We start from the raw sequence: 23,505 nt of genomic DNA on the forward strand, positions 1-23,505 counted from the left end.
CCCTCCTTGGTGTTTTGCCCCCCTTTTAAAGCCGATAGCACTCCATAGCTCCAATGTGCAATCATTTGCTGCCCTCCTGTGGCCACAGAGGAGACTGCACCCTCCTGGATATTTTGCCCCTTCATTAAAGCCATTAGGACTCCTTCAATGTGAGATAATTTGCTGCCATCCTGTGGTCAGGGCGGGAATTGCACCCTCCTTGATATTTTGATATATTTAGTATTTAAAAACTCTAAAATCAGAACAGTAAATAAAGAGCAACATTAAAAAAAATGGGAAAAAAGGGAAAACTAGATAACACCTCCCAACAAAGGATTTCCCTGGGCAGCCAGGCTTTGATGCTGCAAAGCTATTTAGTGGCCAATGGAAACATTCATACCGATCTCCAACAGACAAGAGTTCTTTCTCCCACCCTGGACATCATTCCACAGATATATCCACCTCAGTTGCCTAGTTTCCAGCAGACCTCACAATCTCTGAGGATGGCTGTCATAGCTGTGGGTGAAATGTCAGGAGAGAATGCTGCTGGAACATGGCCAGGCAGCCTGGAAAAGTCACAGCAACCCAACATCTAGGTTGCACCTACACACAGTGGATTGTGATTTTCCTCTGCTGCTTCTTCTGGGTCTTCTGAGTCTTCTCGCTTTGGAAAGCTGCTTTATGAGGTCCACTGTCAATCAGACACACACAAAAAAGCCACACATTTTTGGGTCTCTCATTCCAACCCCCACTTTAATGTATTTGCTTTATTGAAAAATGAAAAAGGGCAGGTGATTTGGAATATAAATATCATGACGCTGATGAGCCATTGACAAGGTGTCCTCCATCACTGGGTATAGATGAATGGAAAGGCAGACCTAGAACCTTCCCAAAGCGTGAAGACATTGTGAGATGGTTCCCCGTTGATGCAAAGCTACAGAAGAAGGTCAGGTGAGCATTTCAGACAGGAGACAGCCTACGTCTTTGAAACAGAGGGCAAGAGGAAGTTCTAAACCAGTGGAACCCAATCTTTGGACCTCTAGATGTTTGGGACATCAGATCCCAGAATTCCTGAGAATTGGACAAGCTGGGAGTTGGAATCCCAAACATCTCAAGGACCAAACTTTGGCATGGTGTGCCAAGGTGAAGATGGTCTATAGGAAGAATTCCTCTCAGCAGGTGACCTTCTTGGTCCAGCCTTGGACCTCAAGACTCTTCTTCTAGCCGTACCTGTCTTGGGATGGTGTCAGAAGTGGAGAATCTGGACTGAGTCTAGGTGAGGATGGTCTATAGGAAGAATTCCTCTCAGCAGGTGACCTTATTAGTCTGAGCTTGGACCTCAAGAGTCTTCTTCTAGCCATATCTGTCTTGGGTTAGTGTCAGAAATGGAGAATCTGGACTGAGTCTTGGAACACCAACCAAAGCTTAGTAAGAGAATCTGGATTGAGTCTTGGAACACCAACCCAAGGCTTGGTAAGAGAATTAGGACTGAGCATTGGAACACCAACCCAAAGCTTGGTAGGACAATTTGGATTGAGTCTTGGAACACCAACCCAAAGCTTGGTAGAAGAATCTAGACTGAGTCTTGGAACACCAAAGCTTGGTAAGAGAATCTGGACTGGATCTTGGAACACCAAAACTTGGTAAGAGAATCTGGACTGAGTCTTGGAACACCAACCCAAGTCTTGGATTGAGTCTTGGAACATCAACCCAAGGCTTGGTAAAAGAATTAGGATTGAGCATTGGAACACCAACCCAAAGCTTGGTAGGACAATTTGGATTGAGTCTTGGAACACCAACCCAAAGCCTGGTAGAAGAATCCGGACTGAGTCTTGGAAAACTAACCCAATATTTGGTAGGAGATTCTGGATTGAGTCTTGAAACACCAACCCAAAGGCAGGTAGGAGAATCTGGATTGATTCTTGGAACACCAAAGCAAAGCTTGGTCGAATAATCTGGATTGAGTCTTGGAACACCAAAACTTGGTAAGAGAATCTGGTATGGGTCTTGGAACACTAACCCAATTTTTTGGTAGGAGAATCTGGACTGACTCTTGGAAACCCAACACAAAACTTGGTAGGAGAATCAGGATTGTCTTGGAATACCAACCCAAAGCCTGGTAGGACAATTTGGATTGAGTTTTGGAACACCAACCCAAATTTTGGTAGAAGAATCTGGACTGAGTCTTGGAAAACTAACCCATTGTTTGGTAGGAGAATCTGGATTGTGTTTTGGAACACCAACCCAAAGTTTGGTAAGAAAATCTGGATTGTGTCTTGGAACACCAACCCAAAGCCAGGTAGGAGAATCTGGATTGATTTTTGGAACAGCAAAGCAAAGCTTGGTAGAATAATCTGGACTGAATCTTGGAACACCAAAACTTGGTAAGAGAATCTGGACTGAGTCTTGGAAACCCAACACAAAACTTGGGAGGAGAATCAGGATTGTCTTGGAATACCAACCCAAAGCCTGGTAGGAGATTTTGGATAGAGTCTTGGAACACCAACCCAATGCTCGATAAGAGAATCTGGATTGAATCTTGGAACACTAATCCAATGTTTGGTAGGAGAATCTGGACTGAGTCTTGGGACACCAACTGAAAGCCTGGGAAGGGAATCTGGATTGAGTCTTTGAACACCAGCCCAAGGCTTAGTAGGAGAATCTGGACTGAGTTTTGGAACATCAACCCAAATCCTGGTAGAACAATCCAGATGGAGTCTTGGAACACCAACCCAAAGCTTGGTAGGAGAATCTGAACTGAGTCTTGGAACACCAACTGAAAATTGGGAAAGGGAATCTGGATTGAGTCTTGGAAGACCAACCCAAGGCTTGGTAGGAGAATCTGGATTCAGTCTTGGAACACCAACCCAAAGCTTGGTAGGATGTCCTGTATATGTCCGAAGCCATTGATGTTAATATATGGAGTTACCCAGATGTCGTGACAGCACACATATGTTAACACATGTGTGGCAGCCCACTTGGAACCCTGTTCATTCCTTATCTTGCACTTTCTCTTCTGTCCTTCACCCCCCATTGTCTCTTATTTGGCTTTGAGGCTCTAGCTGCCCCACTCCTAAAGTGCAACGTTGAACTCTGTGACTAGAAAATCCACATAGTCCTTGTCCTTGGTTTTGAAGGCCTCGGCGATGATCCGAGCCGCTTCACGGTGCTCCTTCCCTCGAAGGGTGACTCCATTCACCTCCAAGATGACGTGGCCCACCTTCAGCTTTCCACAGTTGTGGGCAGAACCTCCTCTCTGCAAAACATAAGGAAGAGGAAGAGAAAGAGAAGATAAAGGAAGAGCAAATCATTGTAAGGTTCACTGCTGGACTGACCTTCAGTTCTGGAAGTTGTAGTTCACTTACATCCAGAGACACCGTGACCACTAATGATGGATCTGGACCAAACTTGGCACACAGAACCTCTATGAGCAACTGAACCTACTGGAGAGACGTTAGGGGACTGACCCACCATGGTGGGAGCTGTAGTTTCAAAATGCTGCTTGTAAAAAACACATATGAAGATGGGTTGCCCGAGACCCTTCATACTTTACCTGGATGGTCACAATCCGGGGCAAGGGCTGCCGAGTGTTGGCTCCTCCCTCGATGGCAATGCCCAGGGTTGGGGCACTCTTTGTCACCCGGATCAGATGGGATGTCGGTTCTAGAAGGCCTGGCTGTGGGGTTGGGGAGCAGAAGAGAAAAGGGACATCATTCCAGTGGCTGCTCAGAAGGCACAAACTACCTAGGCAAGGTTTTTGGTCTGTATGGCCATGTTCCAGAAGCATTCTCTCCTGATGTTTTGCCCACATCTATGGCAGGCATCTTCAGAGATTGTGAGGTCTGTTGGAAACTAGGAAAATGGGGTTTATATATCTGTGGAATGTCCAGAGTGGGAGAAAGGACCTTCCCTTGATATTCAACAGATATATAAGCCCCATTATAGGCATCTATCTGCCCAGGAGTCCTTTGTTGCCCTCCAGTGGACGCATCGAGAATTGCGCCATCTTGGTATTCTGCCCCTCCATTGAAGCCTATGGGGCACCTATCTGCCCAGGACTCCTATGTGTAATCCTTTGTCGCCCTCCAGTGGACATATTGCGCATTACGCCCTCTTGCTATTCTGACCCTCCATTGAAGCCTATGGGGCACCTATTTGCCCAGGAATACTATGTGTAATCCTTTGTTGCCCTCTAGTAGACACATTGAGCATTACACCCTCTTAGTATTCTGCCCCTCCATTGAAGCCTATGGGGCACATATCTGCCCAGGACTCCTATGTGTAATCCTTTGGACATTGGACTTTTCAACAACACAACTATTATTTGGTATTTCCATACTGGTTTGGGTGTTGTTGGCTCCAGCATCCCGTCCGCTTTGAGGGGCTCCTGGGGGCTCCGGCTTTTGTTGGGACCCTGCATCCGGCTCCTCTCCCTGGCGCTGACCTCGGCCTCTCCGATGTCCACGCCGCTGTCCTCGCTGAGGGTCTGCCCGCTGTCTGAAAGTTGGGAAAGTGTGGACGCTGAGGTGGGCGAGAGCAGGAGAAAGGCTGTCAGGAGAGCAGCACAGGCAAGACATAACGATACGGACCATCGAAATACTGCATTTTGGAAGAAGAGCCTAAACCCCCTCAATTTCGGTTCAGCCTTGCACAAAGATCCTAAATTGTTTTTGAACTGCTAGGTTGGCAGGAGCTAGGGCTAACGGGGGAGCTCACAATGTCTTGTGGATTTGAACTGCCAACCCAAGAAATAACGATACGGACCATCGAAATACTGCATTTTGGAAGAAGAGCCCAAACCCCCTCAATTTCAGTTCAGCCTTGCACAAAGATCCTAAATTGTTTTTGAACTGCTAGGTTGGCAGGAGCTAGGGCTAACGGGGGAGCTCACAATGTCTTGTGGATTTGAACTGCCAACCCAAGAAATAACGATACGGACCATCGAAATACTGCATTTTGGAAGAAGAGCCCAAACCCCCTCAATTTCAGTTCAGCCTTGCACAAAGATCCTAAATTGTTTTTGAACTGCTAGGTTGGCAGGAGCTAGGGCTAACGGGGGAGCTCACAATGTCTTGTGGATTTGAACTGCCAACCCAAGAAATAACGATACGGACCATCGAAATACTGCTTTTTGGAAGAAGAGCCCAAACCCCCTCAATTTCAGTTCAGCCTTGCACAAAGATCCTAAATTGTTTTTGAACTGCTAGGTTGGCAGGAGCTAGGGCTAACGGGGGAGCTCACAATGTCTTGTGGATTTGAACTGCCAACCCAAGAAATAACGATACGGACCATCAAAATACTGCTTTTTGGAAGAAGAGCCCAAACCCCCTCAATTTCGGTTCAGCCCTGCACAAAGATCCTAAACTGTTTTTGAACTGCTAGGTTGGCAGGAGCTAGGGCTAACAGTGGGAGCTCACCATGTCTTGCGGATTTGAACTGCCAACCCAAGAAATAACGATGCAGACCATCAAAATACTGCATTTTGGAAAAAGAGCCCAAAGCCCCTCAATTTCGGTTCAGCCCTGCACAAAGATCCTAAACTGTTTTTGAACTGCTAGGTTGGCAGGAGCTAGGGCTAACAGTGGGAGCTCACCATGTCTTGCGGATTTGAACTGCCAACCCAAGAAATAACGATACGGACCATCGAAATACTGCTTTTTAGAAGAAGAGCCCAAACCCCCTCAATTTCGGTTCAGCCTTGCACAAAGATCCTAAACTGTTTTTGAACTGCTAGGTTGGCAGGAGCTGGGGCTAACAGTGGGAGCTCACCATGTCTCGCTGATTTGAACTGCCAACCTTCAGGTCAGGCAAACATTCAATGCTTTGAAACAATGAAAATCAAATACACAGTCAAAGACAAAGGCTTCCCCTTTCATCTCCGGCTCTGGGGGTGGTGCTCATCTCCATTTCCAAGCCGAAGAGCCTGCGTTGTCCACAGACACCTCCTAGGTCATGTGGCCGGCATGACTGCATAGAGCGCCGTTTACCTTCCTGCTGAGGCGGTACCTATTGATCTACTCACATTTGCATGTTTTTGAACTGCTAGGTTGGCAGAAGCTGGGGCTAACAGCAGGAGCTCAACCCACCCCACGGTTGTGAGGTCTGTTGGAAACTGCCAAACTTAAGGTCAGCAAGTTCAGCAGCTCAATGGTTTAACCCATTGTGCCACTGCGGCCCTTATACTACTACGCTGGCCTATTATTATTATTATTATTATTATTATTATTATTATTATTATTATTACAATGTTTAAATATTGGAAAGGATGACACATTGAGGAAGGATCAAGCTTGTTGCATCAAGTCTTCCTGATGGTAAGAGCTGTTTGGCAGCGAAATACGCTGCCTCAGAGACCAATGGAGTCTCCTTCTCTGTATGTTTTTACAAAGAGTCTGGGTGGCCATCTGTTGGGAGGGCTTGGATTGTGTCTTCCTGCCAGGACTGAAGATTTTTTCCAATTTTTCGATTCTATGAGTTGCTTCTTGCAGTGAGCAAATACAATCGCAAGGGGGAAGCAAAGTCACAATTATTAACCGTGTGTTGTTGAAAGCTTTCATGACTTGTTAGGAATTTTTCTGGAAGCATTCTCTCCTGACGTTTTGCCCACATCTGTGGCAGACATCCTCAGAGGTTGTGAGGTCTGTTGGAAACAAGGCAAGTGGGGTTCATATATCTATGATGTCCAGAAAGAATTTTTGTCTGTTGGAAGATGGTGTGAAAGTTGGCCACCTTGATTAGCATTGAATGGCCTTGCAGCTTCAAAGCCTGGTTGTTGTAGTCAGGCAAGGATCAGAAGTTTTCGTTGAATGTTCAGAGGATGAGGGGGTTTCAAAGTGAGGAAGCAACCAGGCTTAGAATTGCAAGGTCATCAAATACTAGTCAAAGTGGCCAATGATTGCAACATTCACACTCGCCTCCAGCAGACAAGAGGTTCTTCACAACCTCTGAGGATGCTTGCCATAGATGTGGGGGAAACGTCAGGAGAGAATGCTTCCGGAACGAAAAATCACAACAACCCAATTTTTAACCACAAGACTACAAAACCAGGAGATGGGTTGTCACCTCTGGCTTGGGGCAGAGACCGCACTTCATTCACATCCGGCTCGCTGTTGGGTTGGTGGACCTCCACCATGATGAAGTGTTGAGCAGCCCCAGCTTCGGGGGACCCCTTTTCAGCCGGAGGAGGAGGAGGAGCAGGATGGGAAGGGTGAGGCGGCGGCGAAGGAGAATTGGTGGGATCTGTAGTTTCCGGAGAGGGTGTCTTGAGCCGCGTCGGCGACCGGACCCGAGGGAAAGGCCCAATGGGGTGTTGGTTGACCAACAACAAGCGGGCTTCGGTAGGTCTTCGGGAACCACGGTGAGTGGCCGGACTAATGGAGGCGTAGATGGCGCTGGAGGTGGAACCGTCGGTGGAGGAAGCTGTGGTGGAGGACGAGGAGGCCAAGCTGATGGTGTCCTTCTCGGAGAGGCCGGGGGGCGGTGTGGAGTTGTGGGGTGCCGTGAAGAAGAGCCCCGACTGGGAGGATTCGGAGGACGGCCGTTGGAGTCTTCCTTTCGAGACGGGTTTGTTTGTGCCCTCCGTTGCGGTTTGAGGTGAAGGTTGAGGTGGTGGAGGTTTGAAAGTTGGGGGCTCATCCGGGATAGAAGAAACATCATCCTAGGAAAAACGACATTGGAGAAACAGTGTCATGTTTGGAGTATTTTGAGTGCTTGCACCATCAATGTTTAACATTTACACAAATGACCAGCCACTGCCTGAAGGGACAGAGAGTTTCATCTATGCTGACGATTGTGCCATCACCAACCAAGCAGGGAGCTTTGAAATGGGAGTGTGCTTGCTCCATCAATGTTTACAATTTACACAAATGATCAAAAGGGACAGAGTTTAATGCCTGAAGGGACAGATAGTTTCGTCTATGCTGACGATCGTGCCATCACCGCCCAAGCAGGGAGCTTTGAAATGGGAGTGTGCTTGCTCCATCAATGTTTAACATTTACACAAATGACCAGCCACTGCCAGAAGGGACAGAGAGTTTCATCTATGCTGACGATTGTGCCATCACTGCCCAAGCAGTAAACTTTGAAATGGGAGTGTGCTTGCTCCATCAATGTTTACAATTTACACAAATGACCAGCCACTGCCAGAAGGGACAGAGAGTTTCATCTATGCTGACGATCGTGCCATCACCACCCAAGCAGGGAGCATTGAAATGGGAGTGTGCTTGCTCCACCAATGTTTACAATTTACACAAATGATCAGCCACTGCAAGAAGGGACAGATAATTTCATCTATGCTGACGATCGAGCCATCACCGCCCAAGCAAGGAGCTTTGAAATGGGAGTGTGCTTGCTCCATCAATGTTTACACAAATGATCAGCCACTGCTTGAAGGGACAGAGAGTTTCATCTATGCTGACGATTGTGCCATCACCGCCCAAGCAGGGAGCTTTGAAATGGGAGTGTGCTTGCTCCATCAACGTTTACAGTTTACACAAATGATCAGCCACTGCCAGAAGGGACAGAGAGTTTCATCTATGCTGATGATCGTGCCATCACCGCCCAAGCAGGGAGCTTTGAAATGGTAATGTGCTTGCTCTATCAATGTTTAACATTTTGCACAAATGATCAGGCACTGCCAGAAGGGACAGAGAGCTTCATCTATGCTGACGATTGTGCCATCATCACCCAAGCAAGGAGCTTTGTAATGGTTGAACAGAAGCTCTCTGAAGCATTAGATGCTCTTACTGCCTATTACAAGAAAAACCAGCTGATTCCAAATCCATTAAAAACACAGACGTGTGCTTTTCATCTTAAGAACAGACAAGCATCTTGAGCTCCGAGGATTACCTGGGAAGGAATCCCACTGGAGCATTGCAGCAAACCCAAATACTGGGCGGTCACTCTGGCCTCCAGATGGAAAAGATGGAAAAGCCTATATCTCTGTTTATGTATTGCCTGTCCTTGTTAATTGTATATCTTGATACGACCAATGGGCTAATCAATAAAATGTACAATCCAATTCTTGTTAATTGTATAATGGCATTGAATGCTTGCCATAAATGTGTTCTGTAATCCACCCTCAGTCTCCTTGGGGAGATAGAGCAGAATATAAATAAAGTATATTATTATGATTACTATTATTTTAATGGAATGTGTCAAAATGCACAGATCTGTGGCTTCTCATACAGTATCCTGATTTGGGCACAAGTAAAGCTCTGAGGACATGATGAAAATGAAGTCAAAGAGAAAGAGAGGACTGGATCTTACCAGGGAAACGTCAGGCAGGGCGTTGATACTGCTTTGGCTGCCATCTCCTCCTTCTAAATCCGATGTATTCTAATAACAGGGAACCAAGAGGGGGAAAAATAGGGAATTAGGAAGAAAGCATTTTTATGCAGACTGGTCGTCTTTTATTTTTCAGTTGTAAACATTTTTTTCCAAAAAGCAATTAGTTACGTTACAGCTCCAGAGCCTTGTTTTTCCAAATACCTATTCCTAAATATTGGTTACTTGGGAAGGAATTTAGATATATTCAAAGTACTGGTTTTGAGCTATAAAGCTCTATACAGTTCTGACCCAGCTTACTTGTCTGAACGCATCCACCGCTACGTCCCACCTTGTAATCTAAGATCATCCAGGGAGGCCCTGCTCTCGCTCTCGTCAACAGCACAAATGTGTCTGGTGGGGATGAAAGACAGGGCCTTCTCGGCTGTGGCCCCCCACCTATGGAACACACTCCCAAATGAGATAAGATCTGCTCCCTCTCTCCTGGCTTTTTAGGAAAAAAAATAAAATCGTGGTTCTGGGACCAGGCCTTTGGACATGTATGTATATAGCATTTTAGAGGGACATTGACTGAAATGGCAATTTGACTGACGAGACTGTTTTATTGCTTGTTGATGTATTGTTTTAATTATGATTTATGTTTAATTGGGGTTTTACTATTGTAATTTGTATTGGCATCGTATCGGTGCCCAACGTAAGGCATTGAATTTTGCCATTATTTATGTGTAAACCGCTTTGAGTCACCCCAGGGGTGAGAAAGGAAGTATATAAATACTTTTAATAGTAATAATAATAATAATAATAATAATAATAATAATAATAATTCAGTGTTGCAAGTCTTTGGATTCATAGTTTGCTGAGGCACTACTTGTAGTCAGGCAAGGATCAGAGGTTTTCGCTGAATGTTCAGAGGATGAGGGGGTTTCAAAGTGAGGAGTCTGTGAGTGTTTGGAGGAAATTGCAGACAGACAAGACTATCTTCTCGTTCTCAGACAACAAGGGAAAGTGAAAATACCAGTTCCCTTGAGAAAAGGCCTTGGAAAGACTAGGAGTTTTCAAGGGAGTGTAGATTAGACATGAGGATGCAAGGTGTGAAAAGCAGGCAAATTGGATATTCTCAGAGAATTCAAGATAAGACTTTGAAGTCCAGGTGTACTAGACATGACATCATGGGTGACCTGGCAGTCTTAAATTAAGTGGGTTGGTTTCAGGCCTTTCAAAGGAGACAAGGTTGCTAATGGGGATCGGTCTCCTGTTCATGATTCCAAGCTCAGGATTCCTGTTTTGTCAAGGTGCCTGTTTTATGTTCCTGTTTATGCCTATATGCCTTCGGAGAATTTGTCTGGGAGAGGTTCCTGTTTTCATGTTCGTGGATATACCTTTGGATTCATTCTGTGATCTAGATCCCTTGATTTTGGTGTGTAACCTGGCATTTTTGGATTACGGCTACTTTTTTCGTGAGACTTGAAAAACTACAAGTTGCTTCTGGTGTGAGAGAATTGGCCATCTGCAAGGACATTGCCCAGGGGACACCTGGATGTGTTACCATCCTGTGAGTGGCTTCTCTCATGTCCTTGCATGGGAAGCTGGAGCTCATCCCACTCCCCGGATTTGAACCACGAATATATTGGTCAGCAGTCCTGCTGGCACAAGGGCTTAACCCATTGCACCACTGAGGGCTCCAATTGCTACTACTGAACTTTGCCTTTTTTTTTAAGCCTACAGCACCCGGTATTCCCAGGCAGTCTCCCATCCAAGTACTAACCAGGCTCGACAGATGAGATCAGGTGTGTTTAGTGTGGTATGGCTGTAGGCTTTCTTTTTATAGCTTACAGCACCCGGTATTCCCAGGTGGTCTCCCATCCAAGTACTAACCAGGTCCGACCCTGCTTAGCTTCCGAGATCAGATGAGATCGGGCGTGTTCAGGGTTGTGTGGCTGTAGGTTTTCTTTTTATAGCTTACAGCACCCGGTATTCCCAGGTGGTCTCCCATCCAAGTACTAACCAGGTCCGACCCTGCTTAGCTTCCGAGATCAGATGAGATCGGGCGTGTTCAGGGTTGTGTGGCTGTAGGTTTTCTTTTTATAGCTTACAGCACCCGGTATTCCCAGGCGGTCTCCCATCCAAGTACTAACCAGGCCGGAACCTGCTTAGCTTCCGAGATCAGACGAGAGTGTTCAGGATGGTATGGCCGTAGGCTTATTTTGTGTATTGTATTTTATATCCTGGTTTTTTTTATTTGTTCCATTCCCCCCTTTTTATATATACTTACTCTAATTCTTTTATTGGGTCACTGTGGTGTGGTGCTGGGTGAATGGGTGCTCCAATACTAGGGTGCAACATACCAGAGTGAGCTTGAAGACATATCAGTAACAACAACAACTTATTCATCTTGGCTCCATGACTTCATTACATCCCACCTCTTTCTTCCACACCCGTCTCTCCAAATCGTCTCATCTCACATGTATGTGGGTGCCAGATGTGCCTAATTATAATCATAGCCCGGATGCCGTTATCAAATGTCAAAACAGAGTTGGGAAGGAATCCACAGACTCGTTGGATCTCAGCAAAGATTAGCAAAGGTTACAAAGCTGAATCTTCTCTCTGACAGTATGGCTGGCATTCAGGAAGGCGAATGTGTGTGCATTATATATATATATATATATATATATATATATATATATATATTAGCCGTCCCCTGCCACGCGTTGCTGTGGCCCACATGGGGGTTCTGTGTGAGGGGTTTGGCCCAATTCTATCGTTTGTGTGATTCAGAATGTTATTTGATTGTAGGTGAACTATAAATCCCAGCAACTACAGCTCCCAAATGTCAAGATTCTATTTCCCCCAAACTCCACTAGTGTTCACATTTGGGCATATTGAGTATTTGTGCCAAATTTGGTCCTGATCCATCATTGTTTGAGTCTACAGATGTAGATGAACTACAACTCCCAAACTCAAGATCCATGCCCACCAAACCCTGCTAGTGTTTTCTGATGGTCATGGGAGTCCTGTGTGCCAAGATTGGTTCAGTTCCATCATTGGTGGAGATCAGAATGTTCTTTGATTGTAGATGAACTATAAATCCCAGCAAGTACAACTCTCAAATGATAAAACCAGTCCCTCCCCCCAACCCCACTAGTATTCAAACTTATAGTTCACCTACAATCAAAGAGCATTCTGAACCCCACCAACAATAGAATTGGACCTAACTTTCCACACGTAACCCAGATGACCAAGAGAAAATACTGTGTTTTCTGATGGTCTTCGATGACCCCTCGAACACCCTCACACGACCCCCCAGGTGCCCCGACCCCCAGGTTGAGAAACACTGATCTAGAGCAAACTTGCCCAACATGACAAACTTTAATTATTGATGGAGTTTCATGGAGTTAACCTGGTATTATGTGAGTTGTAGCACACCCACAACTTTATGCATTCTGGAAAATAAAAAAGTCTTCTTCTATCCAAGCTAGTTGGAAATAAAAGTACAAGAAGATACAAGAAGATGCTTGAAGATCTGCTTACCTCCATGAGGTCAATTAGCCACAAGAGTCGTTCCTGGGAGGGCGGATGGAGCAACGAAAAGGACCAAAACAAAGGGATTATGGAGCATGGCAGGGGAGAAAAAGACACCAGAGATGAGGAAAATAGATGAGCAACATCAGCCTCAAGATAAGAAAAACAGTGCAATTCCACCATGGTCACCATTTGAGCACTGAACATAAATGAAGGGCCTGCTGGAGAAGACCAAAGATCTGTCTTTCAGGATGGGAATCATGCAATCCATGATTGCAACATTCCTCGCCTTCAGTTATGTTGGCTTTGGGGACTTGGAAGTCCAACAACATTGGGAGGGTTGCTGTAGGTTTTTTGGGCTGTATGGCCATATTCTAGAAGCATTTTCTCCTGATGTTTCACCTGCATCTATGCAGGGGCGGCTCTTGCATTACGCTAGGTAAGCGACCGCTGAATAGTTTTTTTTTTTGCCAGAGGCACAAGGGCGCCTTTGTAAATGCCCCCTCCCCTCGGCAACCTTTCTCTGCCTCCCTCTCCCTCTTGAAGGCTACACAGAGTCCGCCGCCTCCCTTCTGGCTCTGCGCATGCGCCCCACAGTTGGACGGGAAAGGCGGGCTCGTGTGTTTCCCTCCACTCTGTGCCTGTGTGCGTGCGTGCAGGAGGAGGCGAGAGCAGCTGTGTGCGAGGCGCCCGCCTGCCTCCAGTTATTCAAGATCGGGGAGGAGCAGGAGGGGCTCAAGGCCAGGTCAGTTCTAGTCACCTGCTTACAAGAAAAGGGCCTGTGGCTGCGAGGAATAGTGGGAGTTGGAGTCTTCCCCTCTGCATCCAAGAACTTCCTGGCCCCACTTACTGTTATTGTTATTATATTATTATTATTATTATCATTATTATTATCATTATTTTATTATATGGGGCAGAAAGGATGAGGGAACCTGGTATAACTTTGACTTGCTGTTGTTTGTGGGTTTGTTGTTGTTTTTGTTGTTGTTGTTGTTATATGGGGCAGAAAGTTGTATTGGATCACACGTGGGACACTTCACAAGTATCTAGGACTATGTGATGTATAGGTGAATAATGCATGCAGATCCCAGTAAGGTCGCCTTCTGCAGCTGGCAGGCAGATCATGATTTTGTCAGTGCTGATTGTGTTTAAGTGCAGGCCAAGGTCTTTAGGCACTGCACCCAGTGTACCAATCACCACTGGGACCATTTTCACTGGCTTGTGCCAGAGTCTTTGCAGTTCAATCTTTAAATCCTCATATTCCAGGTTTTCTGTTTATCCCAGATTATCTGGTAGTGCGGACTCATATAATCCAGTTCAAAGCAGATAACCTGGGATCGGATCTTGGGTTATAAGGACAGTGTAGAAGGGGGCTAGGGACCCTTCCAGACAGGCCCTATATCCCAAGATCTGATCCCAGGTTTTCTGTTTATCCCAGATTATCTGGCAGTGCGGACTCATATAATCCAGTTCAAAGCAGATAACCTGGGATCGGATCTTGGGTTATAAGGACAGTGTAGAAGGGGTCTAGGGACCCTTCCAGACAGGCCCTATATCCCAAGATCTGATCCCAGGTTCTCTGTTTATCCCAGATTATCTGGCAGTGCAGACTCATATAATCCAGTTCAAAGCAGATAACCTGGGATCGGATCTTGGGTTATAAGGACAGTGTAGAAGGTGTCTAGGGGCCCTTCCAGACAGGCCCTATATCCCAAGATCTGATCCCAGGTTTTCTGTTTATCCCAGATTATCTGGAAGTGCGGACTCATATAATCCAGTTCAAAGCAGATAACCTGGGATCGGATCTTGGGTTATAAGGACAGTGTAGAAGGGGTCTAGGGACCCTTCCAGACAGGCCCTATATCCCAAGATCTGATCCCAGGTTTTCTGTTTATCCCAGATTATCTGGAAGTGCGGACTCATATAATCCAGTTCAAAGCAGATAACCTGGGATGGGATCTTGGGTTATAAGGACAGTGTAGAAGGGGTCTAGGGGCCCTTCCAGACAGGCCCTATATCCCAAGATATACCATTTCAAGCCTTGGGAAATGTTTGAATGAAACAGAATTGAAGAATGCCTGTCAACACCTTCAAACCATTTTGGCTGATAGTGAAGACTGTGATGTGAATGGTGATGATCTGTTTGAAGAGCTACAAATATTTGCAACCATGCTGCCCCCTGGAAGTCATCCAGCTAAAGCATTGTCTTTCATAACCAAACGTGGTTATGTGGATACTTTCCCAAATGTTTATATTGCATTGAGAATTCTGTTAACACTTCCAGTATCTGTGGCCAGCGGTGAAAGGAGTTTTTCAAAATTAAAACTTATAAAAACGTACTTAAGATCAACTTTGAGTCAAGAGCGCTTGAGTGGACTAGCAACCTTGGCCATTGAAAATGGCTTGTTGGATGAAATGGAAACAGATATAATAGTACACGAGTTTTCAAAATTGAAAGCCAGAAAAATATCTTTTTAATTTTAAAAGTGTTCAAGTTTATTTGTGTTAAAAAAAAACACTGGATGTTAAAGTATCCAGTCAAGTGAAGGGGCCAGATGCTGGCTGTGTTGCCACACCCATTGCAATGGTCCAGGCTGGCATGGCACTTTTGAAGGACAAGAGTTCGCTTTCTTAAAAAGGAGGTGTCTATTCTCCTGGGGCTGCGTTCTCCAAAACAAATCTGATTTACAGACCCAACAAGCATGGGTTTGAGTTCTCTGTTATTAACAAGACCCTAATCTGAAAAATCTTTTGAAGAGACAGCATGACCAATAAACTTTTGTGTAGTACTTGTAGACCAAAAATAACAACAAAAACTTAAAATTGTTGCTAAGTTTAATAAAATATTTGCATTCTAAAAAAAGTTAATTTGTGTTAATTCTAGGTAATGTAACTATATGAACATAATGTTGTAAGTAAATTTCTGGTTTGTAAGGTAACTCTTTTATTCACCTCTACCTTCTATGTTTTATTTTTCAGTGATTGGTTGGGGGGGGGGCGCCAAAATAATGTTTGCTTACCTTTGAAAATTACCTAGGGCCGCCTCTGCATCTATGGCAAGCATCCTCCCATACGACCCACCTTGAGAGGGTCGTATGATTTCTACTTTGATTGCTCTTTGCACAAAGGCCAACCAGTTGACCATGGGATGCTTTCATTGCGAATTTGCATGGAGAGGGTTGGACTAGATGGCCTCTTCCAGGGTTCTATGATTCTAGGCAGAAAGGGGTTCAAGGACAACCTCTCATCCATGTTCCCAGGTAATTGGATGACTGAATTTGCAACTGAAAATTCTGGATAATGGCTCATAAGAACAGGAGAAGATCCATGTTGGACCAGACCTCACGCCAGTCCTTGAGTTGACACATTGCAGCCAATGGGTTCTCTGCAGTAAATTTTTAACAGCAGTTCTAACTGCTGCCTTTAAAGCAATGATTCAATTTTTGGTTGTTTTATTATACCACTTTTATTGCATACTGGGAAGCATTCGGCAGAAGGGTCGTATAGATAAGCCCCAAGCAGACAATAACCAAATGAGTCAGAAATGTATATATATAGATTTTTCTTCTCATTCCTGTAAGGAATGCCCTCCTGGGTTTGGGCTAATTTTAAAGAAGGTATCAAATGCCAAGGTGTTCAGTGCGGATTCCTTAGATCAGTGGTCCTCAGTGCGCTGTGCTACTCTGCTGCTGAGTATGCATGCCCAGTGTGGAACACATCTCACCACACTAAAACAGTAGATGTGGCTCTTAATGAGACATGCCGCATTATCACGGGGTGTCTGCGCCCTACACCACTGGAGAAATTACACTGTCTAGCCGTATCGCACCACCTGACATCTGTCGGGAAGTGGCAGCCAATAGTGAAAGGACCAAGGCAGAGACATCTCCAGCTCATCCCCTGTTTGGATATCAGCCAGCACGTCAACAACTTAAATCCAGACATAGTTTTCTAAGATCTACAGAGACACTCGCTGGAACACCTCAGCAAGCGAGAGTCCAAAAGTGGCAGGCTCAAACCCAGAACTTCAACCAATGGCTGATACCAAATGAGAAACTCCCCCCTGGGCACACAGAGGACTGGGCGACTTGGAAGGCGCTGAACAGACTGCGCTCTGGCACCACAAGATGCAGAGCCAACCTTCAGAAATGGGGCTACAAAGTGGAATCCTCGACATGCGAGTGCGGAGAGGAGCAAACCACTGACCACCTGCTGCAATGCAACCTGAGCCCAGCCACATGCACCATGGAGGACCTTTGCAGCAACACCAGAAGCACTCCAAGTGGCCAGATACTGGTCAAAGGACATTTAATCAACTACCAAACTCACACATTTTGTATCTTCTCTGTTTGTTTGCTTTGTTCTGTTAGAAATGTAATATAATTGACTGGCTGCCCTGACACGAAATAAATAGTGGTCCTCAAACTTTTTAAATAGTTTGAGGACTACTCTCCCTCAGACCGTTGGAAGTCTGGACTATAGCATTTCTGCCATCCCCACTCTCCCCTTCCTGTTAAACTTGGGGGGCGGGGGGGGGGGGTTTGCAGGGGGTCCTTGAGCCTTGAGCCTTGAGCCCTGTGCCCAGGTAGAGGTGGAGGGAAGGAGAGAGGGCTGTATGGTGAGGAGAGGATTCAGGGCTACCTACAGAGGTCCTCCTGGTCGATTGCAAACCGGATCGGGGTATAGAGTGGCAACCTGTGTTGGACGGGGTTACACTCCCCCTGAAGTCACAGGTCCGCAGTTTGGGAGTCCTCTTGGATTCATCGCTCACGCTTGAGATTCAGGCGTCGGCGGTGTCCGGGAGGGCTTTTGCACAATTGAGACTCGTGCGCCAGCTGCGACCGTACCTCGCGAAGGCTGATCTGGCCGGGGTGGTCCATGCCTTGGTCACCTCTAGATTGGATTACTATAATGCGCTCTACAGGGGGCTACCCTTGAAAACGGCTCAGAAATTCCAACTGGTCCAACGGGCAGCAGTCAGGTTGTTAACTGGTGCCCCTTACAGAGAGAAGTCAACCCTCCTGTTCAAGGAGCTCCACTGGCTGCTGTTTATTTTCCAAGCCCAATTTAAGGTGCAGATGCTTACCTTCAAACGGTTTGGGACCATCCTACCTGCATGACCACATCTCCATCTATGAACCCACACGTTCACTTCGTTCATCCGGAGAGGCCCTGCTCGTGATCCCGCCTGCGTTGCAGGCGTGCTTGGTGTGGACACGAGACAGGGCCTTTTCTGTGGTGGCCCCCCAACTCTGGAACATCCTCCCAAAAGATCTTAGACAGGCCCCTACATTGGCAGTCTTTAGAAAGAACTTGAAGACCTGGCTGTTCCGATGTGTCTTTCCAGAATAGGAATCTCCAATAACAAGTCCCAGAAGCACTTTAGTAGAACTAAGATTGTATTGTCGAAGGCTTTCATGGCTGGAATCACTAGGTTCTTGTGGGTTTTTTCGGGCTATAGAGCCATGTTCTAGAGGCATTTCTCCTGACGTTTCGCCTGCATCTATGGCAAGCATCCTCAGAGGTAGTGAGGTCTGTTGGAAGTAGGAAAAATGGGTTTATATATCTGTGGAATGGCTGGGGTGGGGCCAGGAGCTCTTCCCTGCTGCAGTTAGGTGTGAATATTTAGCTGATCACCTTCATTAGCATTTGAAGGCTTGCCTAAGCCTGGGAAAATCTGTTGCTGGGAGGTGTTAATCTGTGCCTGGTTTTTTCCTCTCTGTTGTTTAGCTGTTATAATTTTAGAGTTTTTTAATACTGGTAGCCAGATTTTGTTCATTTTCATGGTCTCTTCCTTTCTGTTGAAATTGTCCACATGCTTGTGGATTTCAGTGGCTTCTCTGTGTAGTCTGACATGGTGGTTGTTGGTGTGGTCCAGCATTTCTGCGTTCTCAAATAATATGCTGTGTCCAGGCTGGTTCATCAGGTGCTCTGCTATGGCTGATTTCTCTGGTTGAAGTAGTCTGCAGTGCCTTTCATGTTCATAGCAGAGCACCTGATGAACCAGCCTGGACACAGCATATTATTTGAGAACGCAGAAATGCTGGACCACACCAACAACCACCATGTCAGACTACACAGAGAAGCCATTGAAATCCACAAGCATGTGGACAATTTCAACAGAAAGGAAGAGACCATGAAAATGAACAAAATCTGGCTACCAGTATTAAAAAACTCTAAAATTATAACAGCTAAACAACAGAGAGGAAAAAACCAGGCACAGATTAACACCTCCCAGCAACAGATTTTCCCAGGCTCAGGCAAGCCTTCAAATGCTAATGAAGGTGATCAGCTAAACATTCACACCTAACTGCAGCAGGGAAGAGCTCCTTGCCCCACCCCAGCCATTCCACAGATATATAAACCCATTTTTCCTACTTCCAACAGACCTCACAACCTCTGAGGATGCTTGCTATAGATGCAGGCGAAACGTCAGGAGAAATGCCTCTAGAACATGGCTCTATAGCCCGAAAAAACCCACAAGAACCTAGAACTAAGATTGTTGCACACTGCACAATGCACTTACCCTATAATCCTTACATACCTCCTGTCACATGAGCACTTTTAATCTTGTACCCATTACTCTGGCCCAGCCCAGTTTTATAGTGTCTTGATCTATTGTTTATTGCTTGTTGTTAATATTGTTTTAACTGTTTTTAATTTGCTTTAGGTGTTGTATTGTTGTGTTGTGTTTTGAGGCCTTGGCCTCTGTAAACCACATCGAGTCCTTCGGGAGATGCTAGCGGGGTACAAATAAAGTTAATAATTGGCGGTACAGCTCTGTGTCTTTTCTGGAAGAGTGGAGACAAGGAATTCTCTTGCCTCCGCTCTTCCAGACAGCAGCCTCCAGACCCACCTCCACCTCCACCTCCTCCGAGGATGATGAAGAAGAAGGGAATATACAAAGAGAGAGAGAGAGAGAGAGAGAGAGAGAGAGGAGAGACAGAAAGACTGAAAGGAGTTCTGCATTAGCAGAGCCAAGACTGATTCCACTGAGAGGGAGGCCTCCTCCTCGGCGGGCCAAATAAATGCCCTCGGCGGGCCGCATGTGGCCCGCGGGCCGTAGTTTGAGGACCCCTGCCTTAGATTAAAGCTTGGTACAGCTGCTCTTTCCAGTAAGCAAGAAAGAAAAAGCACTCATATCTTTCTTTTGGGCCTCCTGTAAACATTGATACTGAGTGACCCATTCAGCCCAAATTGGGATAGATGGGAAGTTTTAGTGGGGAGTCCATCTCAGCCCTGAGATAGCTTATTACTAGAGTTGTGCATCTGGGGAAAACCTTGACCCGTTTTGTGTCCTGGTCTTTGTGGGGGTGCTGATCCATTTTTGGGAGCCTCCTGAAATCAGAAGGGCAGATATCTGTTTTCACTCTGGGGTGCCGAAAGATCCGTTTTCTATTGGATCATTAGGGGGAGACTTTGCAGGCTCCCCTACCCATCATTTTAGGTATTTAAGCCCTACTCTAGAGGAGAGGCGCTCAACCATTGGCAGGCATGCACTTTAAGGAGGCTTCTTACGAGGGTTGAATAAAACGTAATGCCTCCACCTTTATAACTCCCCAACAGATGGCAATGCTGGTATGCAACAGGTATTGGCTTGTTCAGTAGACTCTCCTTTACAGTTCCATTTTTGCGGGAAGCCTTCGCATTGAATGGTTGTGTTGTTAAAGTGCGAAATATGGAATCCTGCACAATGCAACTTAAGCAACGTGCAGTCATTGAATTCTTGACAGCAGAAGGTGTCACCTCAACATCTTTAAACTTAATTGTCCAATGACGCACAGTACTCACATCAACACAATCACCATAAACAGCTTGCATTCTCTGATTAATCTCCTTTGGGGTGACACCTTCTGCTGTCAAGAATTCAATGGGACCAGGCTTTCGGACAACAGACATAACTAGCACTTTATTTGGACATTGACTGGAATGGCGATACGGCTGATGATACTGTTTTACTGTTTTTAATTAATGCTGTATATACTGTTTTTAATGATTGCTTTATGTATTTAATTAATCATATGATTGTAATTGTTATGTAGCGGCATTGTATTGTTACTAAATGTAAGCCGTCCTGAGTCCCCCTTTGAGGGTAGAGAAGAGATGGGGTAGAAATACCGGGGAAAAATAATAATGATTGCACGTTGCTTAAGTCGCATTGACCAACCGTCTGTGCAGGTTTCCAAACTTCACACTTTAACAACACAACCGTTCAATGCTAAGGCTTCCTGCCAAAATGGAACTGTAGAGGAGAGTCTACTGAAAAAGCCTGTACATGCTGCATACCAGTACTGCCATCTGTTGAGGAGTTACAAAGGTGGAGGCATTACTTTTCATTCAAACTTTGTACCTGTTTCTTACTATAGAGGAGGGGCTTGACTGCAAGCAGGCATGCACACTTTCTGGGCCTGCATGCCACATACTTTACAAGGCAAGGAGGCAAGTGTACTCCAGAGAAGGTACTTGGCTGAAGGCAGTTGTGCGTGCTTTCTGGGCCTGCACACTACCCATACTTTGCAAAGCAAGGAGGCAACTTTACTCCAGAGGAGGTGCTCGGCTGTAGGCAGTCATGCATGCTCTCTGGGCCTCCACACTACATGTACTTCGCAAAGCAAGGAGGCAACTTTACTCCAGAGGAGGTGCTTGGCTGTAGGCAAGCACACTCACTTTCTCAGCCTCCACACTACATGTACTTTCCAAGGCAAGGAGGCAAGTTTACTCCAGAGGAGGTGCTCGGCTGCAGGCAGTTGCACGCTCTTTCTGGGCTAGCACATTCCACGTACTTTCCAAGGCAAGGAGGCAAGTTTACTCCAGAGGAGGTGCTCAGCTGCAAGCAGGTGCACACGCTTTCTGGGCCTGCACACTACACGTATTTTGCAAAGCAAGGAGGCAAGTTTACTCCAGAGGAGGTGCTCAGCTGCACACTACACATACTTTCTGGGCCTGCACACTGCATGTACTTTGCAGAGCAAGGAGGCAAGTTTACTCCAGAGGAGGTGCTCAGCTGCTGGCAGGTGCTCGCACTTTCTGGGCCTGCACACTACACATACTTTCCAAGGCAAGGAGGCAATTTTACTCCAGAGGAGGAACTCAGTTGCAGGCAGGCACACTTTCTGGGCTTGCACACTACATGTACTTTCTAAGGCAAGGAGTCAATTTTACTCCAGAGGAGGCACTCGGCTGTAGGCAGGCATGCATGCTTTCTGAGTCTGCATGCCAGATACACATTCTTTCCAAGGTGCTGCTCTCAAAAAGCAGGCAAGGAGCCTGGATCGGCTCCTGCTTGCTTTCATGTCGAACTGATTTTCATACCGGGAGGGCTCTTCCTGTTAGGTGCTCCCAAAGGTAATGAAAGTAACGAAAGAATGGACGAAAATAAGGAAAACAGTTCCATACACAACCCTACTTATGAGTTTTCATTGAGCTCTCCAAGGTGCTGAAGTAATTGGAAGGTAGCCTTCAGCACCTTGGAAAAGTCTCTCATGTTTCACACTCACTAATGTGTTTATAGTGAAAGGCTCAATTAATACCTGGAATGGATACACTGCCCCACTGACATAAAAGTCACTAGCCACCAGCTTATGAAAGATACAACTAGTCTTTAAATTTGTGCCTTTTCTTGCTATTTTCCTTTTTGGCTGCAACGGACTAACACAGCTTACCCCACTTGGAAACAAAAGCATCTGGCTGGCTTCTGAGGAAATGGGGATGCTGGGCTAGAGAGCCGTTTGGCCTGATCCAACAAGGCTCTTCTTCTGTTCTACAGAAACAAACATGGTAGGGCAGAAAGGAGAAAGAGGAAAGCTCGCCACATTCTTTTCCCCGCAGAAAGAGAGCTGCTGATTCTGTCCCGTCTCCTCCCTGCGACGCTTCTCTTCCCCGCCACCTTCGACTTATTGGAAAAGGCTTTCAGCTTCCATGCCCACTAATGCGTTTATGATGAAAGGTGTTTTATGGGTGGCAAATGGATTTAATAGCTGTGGGGTTGAACACTTAGCGGTGATTACGCTAACATAATTAGATGGCATGTGCGCAGAGGTCTCCAAAATGTCATTGTTGTGACACTGGTTTCTCAGCAGAATATTGGTCAGAATACTGCTGATGTTGCGTCTGCTTGGTAAAGCTACTTAGGAGGTGCTTTACTAAAATAATAATAATAGTAGTAATAATAATAATAATAATAATAATAATAATAATAATATATATTTTGCTCTATCTCTCCGAGAGGACTCAGAGCAGATTACAGAGTACATATATAGCAAATGTTAAATGCCGTTATACAATTAACAACAGACAGTACACAGACAGAGGCAAGGCTTCCCTCTTTTTCATTTCTGGCATCTGGAGGCTGTGCTCGACTCTGGCCATGCGGAGGTGCTGTTGTTCCATTTTTCCATGCCAAGCAGCCTGTTGTCCATAGACGCTTTCCTGATCGAATTGTTGGCATGTCTACATGAGCACCTTTTACCTCCATGCCAAAGCGGTACCTATTGATCTACTCACATTACTGTTTTCAAACTGCTAGGTAAGCAGGAGCTAGGGCTAACAGTGGGAGCTCACCGTGCCTGTGGCTTGAACTGGCAACTTTCTGGTCAGCAATATGTACTGCAGCTGGCAGCATAATCTGCTGTGCTAACTGTGGCCCATTGAACCCCAAGAAGGCTCTGTCCAAACCCCATAAACTGGACGCCCTATTCATTGAGTTGGCTCTGATTAGATTTA

At 45.9% G+C, this 23,505-nt stretch overlaps 1 protein-coding gene, 2 non-coding genes and 1 pseudogene across 4 annotated transcripts in view; all 4 read right to left on the reverse strand.

The window, feature by feature from the left end:
• Positions 1-713: 713 nt before the first annotated feature.
• WHRN (whirlin) overlaps positions 714-23,505 on the reverse strand; it is an 86,818-nt gene continuing 64,026 nt past the window's right edge. The window contains exons 8-13 of one of the 2 annotated variants that reach the window (XM_060757331.2): positions 12,793-12,825; positions 9,247-9,315; positions 7,042-7,636; positions 4,319-4,527; positions 3,533-3,655; positions 714-3,235 (exon numbers count right to left, since the gene is read on the reverse strand). In XM_060757331.2, coding sequence (XP_060613314.2) covers positions 3,053-3,235; positions 3,533-3,655; positions 4,319-4,527; positions 7,042-7,636; positions 9,247-9,315; positions 12,793-12,825 — 1,212 coding nt within the window. In that variant the 3' untranslated portion in view covers positions 714-3,052. The remainder of the gene's footprint in view (positions 3,236-3,532; positions 3,656-4,318; positions 4,528-7,041; positions 7,637-9,246; positions 9,316-12,792; positions 12,826-23,505) is intronic. The other variant, XM_060757332.2, reaches the window with a different exon arrangement.
• Positions 11,091-11,209, reverse strand: LOC132763986 (5S ribosomal RNA). Its single transcript, XR_010910364.1, has one exon. It is a non-coding gene; the product is annotated as a 5S ribosomal RNA (ribosomal RNA).
• LOC132763978 (5S ribosomal RNA) lies at positions 11,221-11,339 on the reverse strand. Its single transcript, XR_010910365.1, has one exon. It is a non-coding gene; the product is annotated as a 5S ribosomal RNA (ribosomal RNA).
• LOC132763960 (5S ribosomal RNA) lies at positions 11,351-11,463 on the reverse strand (annotated as a pseudogene).

This window comes from Anolis sagrei, chromosome 11 (genome assembly GCF_037176765.1).
Source record: "Anolis sagrei isolate rAnoSag1 chromosome 11, rAnoSag1.mat, whole genome shotgun sequence".
In the NCBI taxonomy this organism is placed as follows: Eukaryota; Metazoa; Chordata; class Lepidosauria; order Squamata; family Dactyloidae; genus Anolis; species Anolis sagrei.